Genomic DNA, 7,789 nt, shown 5'->3' on the forward strand with positions numbered 1-7,789 from the left:
AGAAGCTTTAAACGGGCTGAAGAAAGTTAGTGTCTGTCATTTGAATCAGCTGTGTGAGGGGGACGGGGGCGGGGGCGAGTGTTTTACCTTGTCAAGGACCTCCTTGAACAACAGGTATTTGTTTACAAATTATTCTATTTTATGCATTTAATAGGGCGTTTTTATTTTAACTGTTCATACATATCGCAAAACATGATAGCTAATTTGTTGTTATTTTTTAATGACTGCAGTATTTTAAAATCGGGGAAAACAACTTAACATTTTTACAGTAAGCTAATTAGCTTCGTTTCCGTCCCGTTTAAGTCATGCAAAAGTGATTATTTGTTAATTAAATGATGTTACTGCAAGTATTCAGCAGAGCGCTGCAGCAGTGGACATGCCTGGGCAAGCCTCGGTAGGATCTTCATTCAATCAGAGAAATAAATGGTAGTTGTTATTTCCACATTGTCTAATGCATCCAATGCAGCAGAAACACTTTATAGTCATATACAGAATGCTAAATATCTATATGCTAAACATCGTCACAATATTCGTTTAAATATGCACAGATCATCAACAATGTTGAAACCACCTGGCTAATGTTTTGTAGCTGACGGTCTCACCACCAGAACAGCTCTGACCAGTCCGGACATTTCCATAAATGCCTGAGTGGAATGAGCTCTGGGCAGTTTGGTGCTCGGGTCATTGCCTTGGGCTCTTTGCTAAAGCTGTCCCTGAGCAGGTTTTGCCCTGTGGTTTAGGCACGTTATCAAGGGGTGTTACGATACGACCACCTAACATCCACAGGATTTAAGTTGGTTAAACATTTTTAGTTCTTCTCTCCACTGGTCAATAGTTTCGATGCGTTGGCTGATTTGCTCTGTTGCTTTTTGTACACTGCTCAACAACAAAAAAGAAAATTAAAGCAACACATCAGATCTGAGGGTTAAAAAAAAAAATCATGCTGCATATCTACACTGATATGAAAATGATCACCTTACAGAGGGCTGAATTCAAAGACATATTGAAAATCAAAGTAAAAAAATGATGCAGCAGGCTAGTCCACTTTGCGGAAATTTTAATTGCAGCTAGTCATAATGGTACTTAGTAGTTTGTATGGACCTCTGCCTGCCCCCCGCCCAATGTGCTTGTAAGCATGCCTGACAAGGTCTGGGCATGGTGATGGTATCCTGAGGGAATCTCCTCCCAGATCCGGACAGTCTAAGATGCAACCTGCTGGTGTTCAATTAGTTGAAACATAATGTTCTACTGGATTAAGGTAAGGAAAGCACGGGGGGCCAGTCAGTAATATCAACTCTGTCCTCCTCCAGGAACTACCTTCATACTCTCGCTACATGAAGCCAGGCAATGTTGTGCAGCAGAAAACATCAGTGGTGGGCCTGCTAATTCTGGTATTCTCTGGCAAATGCCAGTCAGGCTCCATGGTGTGGGCAGTGAGCACAGTGCCCACTAGAGGACGTTGGGTCCTCGGGTCACCCTCATGAAGTCTGTGATTGTTTAGTGAGAGACCTTCACACCAGGGTCCTGCTGGAGGTCCTTTTATAAGAGTGTGGCAGTGTTTATCCTGTTACTCCTTGCACGAAGGAACAGACACTGATGGGATAAGGACCCTCTACAGCACTGCTCACCTCTGAGTAACTGCCTCCCAAAAGTGATTAAAAAAAAACAACAACCCATAAACAGACCTAAACTCAGAAGAGTTGAAGCTGCAAAGGGCGGGCCGACATCATATTAAACTCTTTGGATTAAGAGTAGGATGAGAAGTTCATATGTATGTGAAGGCAGACGAGCAGTTACTTTTGGCAGTATAGTGTGGTTGCAGGGATTATGAGAAATGTATTTCCCATGTTTGATGATTTGCATGCGCACCTTGTCATGTTCTGATCCAGACATGGGTCACCTCATCCACTACCTGCACCTCCTGCTGACTGTCAGCATGCTGGCCTGTCAGTGTCTCGCGGTCAACGGGCTGTTTGAGTGGCTGAGGCTGACAGAGGCACCTCGAGCAGCAGCACCTCTTCAACCAGCTGCAGTGGCTCCAGCACATCTTGCCAAAGACGCTCAGTTTGAGATGGCAACTGCAGATGAGAAGTTTTTAGCTGAGGCAAAGCAGATGGAGCTCAGCCCATTGGACAGCTGTCATTACAGGGTATGTGGGCCTTGAAAAGGTGTATTTAATCCAACGGACAAATAAAATGTTTTTGAACAATATTAGGTTTGAGTTTGGAGAAGGCTGGGCAACAGTGTTATTAAGTGTCTTTCATATAAAATTCTCATGGCACAGTTTTCAATACATTGTTTAAACAGAGGAATCATGTTTCTCTGGTTTGTCTCCTCCTGTAGGTGATCGCTCGGCTAAAGTCGAGCTGTGACAGCCTCTCAGAAGAAAAGCTCGCAAAGCTCGGAGTGGAACTGTTTAACTGCCAGGCAGAGATTGAGGGGCGCCAGACGTACCTATGCACAGAGGAGATGGTAAAAATACGATCTTGTAGTACTTTGTCAGAAATGGCTTTAAAAATATAATGAAAAAAATATAATGTTGTGTGCTAATCTCAATTTTATGTGTTAGACCATCAAAGAGTGTACAGCATCCATGGATTCCGATACGTGGAATGCGTACCATATAGTGAGCAACCGAGCGCGCTCCGTTTGTTATGCAACTCGACAGCAGCTTTTCCGGCGCAGAGCAGAGCACACAGTCAATGCACTCATCTCCACAGCCACCAGCCAGCTAGATGCAATGAAGGACCTGAAGGTAAGGCTGGGTTTAAAAAATAATTATTATTTTTATTTTGCAAATCAGTCGTTTCTTGGATTCATGGATCATTTTCAAACAGGAGGGCCAGGTAGAGTTGAAAGAACTGACTGCAGCATCACTGGACAAGCTGCTTGAAGGCCACAGTGCTCTGCAGGCTCAACAGGGGAAGCTGCACGAGGGCCAGGAGCAGATGACGAGTTCACTGAGGGACAACCTGGAGCGTCTGGGTCAGGAAAAAGCTCTCATCGCCTCTGGACAGGAGTTGGTAGCTCAGCTCATTCAGGGAATTACACAAAGAATGGGTGAGAATTTTACATTTTTCTGTATTTTTATTCTATTCTGTTAAAATTGACTTTGGGGGCGACTGCAAATAATCCGACATAAAGGCTCTTTTCATGTGCTAACAGTCAAATTGCAGCAGTTTGTAAATGGGTTTACTACTGACCATGGATAAAAGAAACTGTTTGTCAAAGTACTCGAAAATGACCTGATACAGTTCGATGTGCTGAATGACTTCTGGAAGTTTTAACTTTCCCCTTTTAAATAAGATAAAATATTGAACTGCAATTCTCTTTAAGAAAACTCTGTAAACACACCTGATGCCACATCATGTAGCATGGATTTTATTCTTTCTGTCCACCTTATTTTTGTTTTTTTTAAATTTTAGAAAATGTGAGCGAGCATCTTCAAATCCAGGGCTCTGAGGTGCAGGACAGCCACAAGGCGATTGTCAAGGACCTGGCAGATGTAAGACACCAAGCTCAGGACATCTATCAGAAAATTGGTAAATGGCTGAAATCATTTGTAGTTTATAAAACTATCCCCCCAAGCAATGTGCTTACATATCTTTTTGTATGTGGCTGAGTAGACCACAGTATGATAGAGTTTCTGCAGTATCAGGATCAGACCTCCCAGTACTACACTGACCTGATGAACAAGTTGGAGCGCATGAACAGCACCCTGGGAGGCATGCTGCACTACCTCGATAAGATGCAGAGCCGCATAGAGGACAGGCTTCACATGATCCAGGGCTACCTCGGATGGGCAGGTGAGACACGGCAGCCATAGGGCACACTCCCTTTTTATAGGGTCTTTTCCTGCTACAGAGAAGTTGGATAATTGACTGTCAGCAGGACACATTTAGAAATTAATTCTTTACATTGTCTTTGACTAAAAAAAGGTTTCTGTATGACTTAAGAATTCTTTTTCTTGTGCTTTTTGCTTGAACAGGTTTAAGTCTGACAGCTATATGGACGTGCATCACACACACAGGCTACTTTGTACTGTGTGCAGTCCTGCTGTCATTCCTGCACTGTCCTGGTTTCTCTCGAGCCATGCTGCTGCTAACTGTGCCTCTGAATGCAGTGGCTGAAGTCAACCAGCAGCCAGCGCTGGATCTCACCAGCCTCAGCCTGCTGCTGCTCACTCTGTCTCTGGGTATAAACATAAAGTCACTTATGAGGAAAATACATTAGCTGCAGTTTTCTGAAGCATTTGTCACAGTGTGAATTTTGTTTCTGCAGGTCACTGGTTTGTGACTCAGCTGTGGGCATGCTTCCAGATCACGAAAAAGCTGACCAGTCCACTGCTACTCAGCTCGTGCACCATTGTGGAACCGCAGAAGCAGCCTTGCAACTCTTATCCACCATCATCTACACCACAGAAGTGAGTATGTTGCACACTAGAACTGCAACTTGCGTATTGGTCTTTGAAAATGTTCAATTTAACGGACTGCACTGAATGTTAAGGCCATCACCATCTTGGTGTTTTGAAACTGGACATGGAAGAGGGGTGACGTCTGCTTGCTGATGGACACTGGTTGCAGCTATCAATTATAATATAGAGCAGGGGTCCCCAATCCCAGTCCACGAGGGCTGGTGTCCCTGCAGGTATTAGATCTCACCCTGGGTCAACACACCTGAATCACATGATTAGTTCATTACCAAGAAATTCAAGACATGTTGAAAAGGTAATTTATCCATTTAAATCAGCTGTGATGGATCAAGGACACATCTAAAACCTGCAGGGACACTGGTCCTCATGGACTGGGATTGGGGACCCCTGATATAGACAGTAATTTATTAAATGAGCACCATGTTGTAGATGTTAAACTTAGCTAATGATTTAATCCGGCTCAATCAGAAACTCTTGAGTTCACTGGTCAGTGCTCAAACTGGTAACTGATGATTTGTTTGAGTAAAAAATGAATTTTGAACTCTACACGGTCAGTAAGAGCTTCAGGCAGTAGAACATGTATTATTGTCTACACCAAATTAACAATGATTCCTTTTGCATCTATTGGACCTATTCTCTATCCTTTTGTGCTCAGAGATGAAAAAGATGACATCATTGAGGAAGAGTTGAGGCTTATGGCAGTAATTGGTAAACCAAATCACTCCACTCCCAGGTTTAAACCAAAGCCACTTTCTTCAGCGGTAAGCAAACTGAATTAATGCTTTCAGAAATGCAAAAACTGGATTCTCGGTGCATCACTAGTGGCAAGCAAGACAAATATCGTTTAATTTAAATCTCTTTTAGGCTCTTTGTTACGATATACCCCTGAGTAACCTGGAAGGTGTTTTTGATTCAGTCACTGACTCGCATGATTTAGGGAATGATTCACGAAGTGCAAGTCCCACTCCATCGTTAGTCAGCAACAGGTCAGTAGCTCCAGTTACATGCACATATTTTTTTTTTTTTCTGTTTGAAGAGCTAAATTGTTTATATGGACTGTGATTTTAATGTACTTTGGTGTGGGTGGGTGTGTAACCCTGACATTTGAAATGAGCATGTCATGTTAGGGATTCTAGCTGCCAGTTCATTGCTATGTTACTGATACCCGTTTTCACTGAAATCATACAGAAATAGAAGTAAGAGTCTCCAAGAGCTTTTGGCCTATAGGAGTTGTTTCAATGTATACTGACCTCATTATTTGAAACTGTGGAATTAATAATTACCCTCCAATATTACCTCATAATGAGTAAAAGGGAAATATGAATTGTTAAAGGGCATCTTTCTGTTTTTCCTGCCTTCAGCTCAGTGTCAGGCCGTCAGCTGTGCAATGCCCTCACAAAAAGAGGAAAAGTCTGTAAGAAGAGAGCCGTGCCAGGACAGGAGTACTGCAGAGTCCACGAAGGGGGGCACTCCTCGTATGTCCAGTTTTAACAGGCTCAGCAGTCTTTGTCTGTAAAAACTGTATACAGTAATGAAATATTGTTTTTACTAAGTTTTGTCTGCACTGCAGACAGCAGTAAGTAAGACTGCTGAATGAAAATTACGTCTGTAGATATTTTAAATGTTTTTAGACGTTTATTTAGCTTTTCGTGTTTAATAAAAATGAAAAAACTCTTATCAAAATTAGCTTTGTCCGAGTATGTGCATGTACACACAAGGAACTGGGCTCAGTTTTTTCTTAATTCCGTGCTCTTTATTGCTTTCAATGTACCGAAGAGAACATGGAAACAGACAGTAGCAATGTGCCACAGATGAACATGTATAGCCTATTCATAGTGGTGGGTAACTGGTTCTATATATAGATGGAGGGAGAGAGTTATGTGAATTTGAGTATGTGTAATATAGGTATAACCAAAGAGTATTTACTGCATGGTTTGTTTCAGTAAAAGCTGTGGTGGACGTTTTAGTAGAGACAACATGTAAGCAATAGCCTGTGAAAAGCTGCTCTGTAGCACCTACCAAAGGGAGGAACTGGAAGAGGTTGTATCCTGGGTGTGAGTGTTTCCTAATTCTGAGTTTGTACAAATCGTTTCTTGCAGACCTGACTTGTCCACTGTAGTCTGTTCTCGTCCTCTTTGGTTTGATCAATACACTGATGCTCATGCAGGAAACAGACTGGATTACTGCAGAGTAGAAATGGACCAATAGCTCCTGAGCTGGTGCAGGAGGTCCATCCTCTTCTGGGCCCCTTTGATAATTTTGTATTAGGTGGCAACAGAGACTGGATCCCTGAAACCTGAAGGAGCATGTTCAGCTGTTTAACCCCTCATTGGTATGCAGACTCATCACCAACCTTCACAAGTCTCATGATCACCATGCCATCTGCAAACCTCACGTTTTTAAATAGGCTGGTCTTTTGAGGTGCAGTCGTTTGTGTATGAGGATCTGCATTCCTCAAGGGCCGATGTCCTGCAGGTTTTAGATAGGACCCTGATTCAACAAACCCAAATCAAATATTAGTTCATTACCTCTGGAGAACTTCAAGACATGTTGAGGAGGTAATTTAGCCATTTAAATCAGCTGTGTTGGATCAAGGACACATCTAAAACCTGCAGGACACTGGCCCTTGAGGCCTGAAGTTTCCCCAACCCTGATCTATACACTTCTGTATACATCAGGGTTCTGTGTCTGTTATAAAGTGAAGCATGAGTAGTAGTGCTGTCCAGCAGAACTGAGTCCTTGTTTTGTTTTTATGGCATATGAACATACACAGAAATAAAAATCTCAATCTGTGACATGTCTTTCATATCAAGGGTAGGACACTTGAGACACATTGCAAATATAAAATATTTATTTTGCTCTGATTTGTTTAAAAAACAAACAACCCAAAACAAACAAACACTAGCACACAATGCTCAGTTGTATAAGCTGGATCAATCAAATCCCAAACCCTTCAATAACAAATGTGAAGTCAAAACAATTCTGATTTCTGAATGTTATGTTGTGCCAGCACCTGGATTACAAGAGTGAAGCAGCCCATTTCCTATGGGCTCAAAATGTGGTCATAAATATTTTGTACTTGTAAATCTCTGTGTGTGTGTGTGTGTGTTTATAAAAATTTGTATATGTAAAAAAGATTTGTTGGTAAAAACGATTTGTATGTGTAAAGAAAATTTGTGTGCGTAAAGATTTGTGCGTGCGTTTAAAAAAAAAGAAAATGTGTGTGGACTTAGCCAAAAAAACAACAACCCTGAAGTAGGGCTGCTCGATTATGGCAAAAATGATAATCACGATTATTTTCACTGAAATTGAGATCACGATTATTTGACGATATTTATTTAACCCTTTAAGACCTAC

The 7,789-nt window shown here is 41.9% G+C and overlaps 1 protein-coding gene across 1 annotated transcript; it reads left to right on the forward strand.

Moving 5' to 3' along the window:
- Positions 1-14: 14 nt before the first annotated feature.
- Positions 15-7,535, forward strand: bmb (brambleberry). Its single transcript, XM_005937254.3, has 12 exons — positions 15-114; positions 1,890-2,149; positions 2,344-2,472; positions 2,570-2,755; positions 2,838-3,060; positions 3,426-3,542; positions 3,627-3,806; positions 3,989-4,195; positions 4,282-4,423; positions 5,088-5,193; positions 5,297-5,418; positions 5,794-7,535. Exons 2-12 carry the CDS (start codon positions 1,892-1,894, stop codon positions 5,921-5,923), a joined length of 1,800 nt encoding a protein of 599 aa, XP_005937316.1. The 5' UTR covers positions 15-114; positions 1,890-1,891; the 3' UTR covers positions 5,924-7,535.
- Positions 7,536-7,789: the final 254 nt, after the last annotated feature.

This window comes from Haplochromis burtoni, unplaced genomic scaffold, assembly GCF_018398535.1.
Source record: "Haplochromis burtoni strain Fernald_Lab_line unplaced genomic scaffold, NCSU_Asbu1 Contig_99, whole genome shotgun sequence".
Lineage (NCBI taxonomy): Eukaryota > Metazoa > Chordata > Actinopteri > Cichliformes > Cichlidae > Haplochromis > Haplochromis burtoni.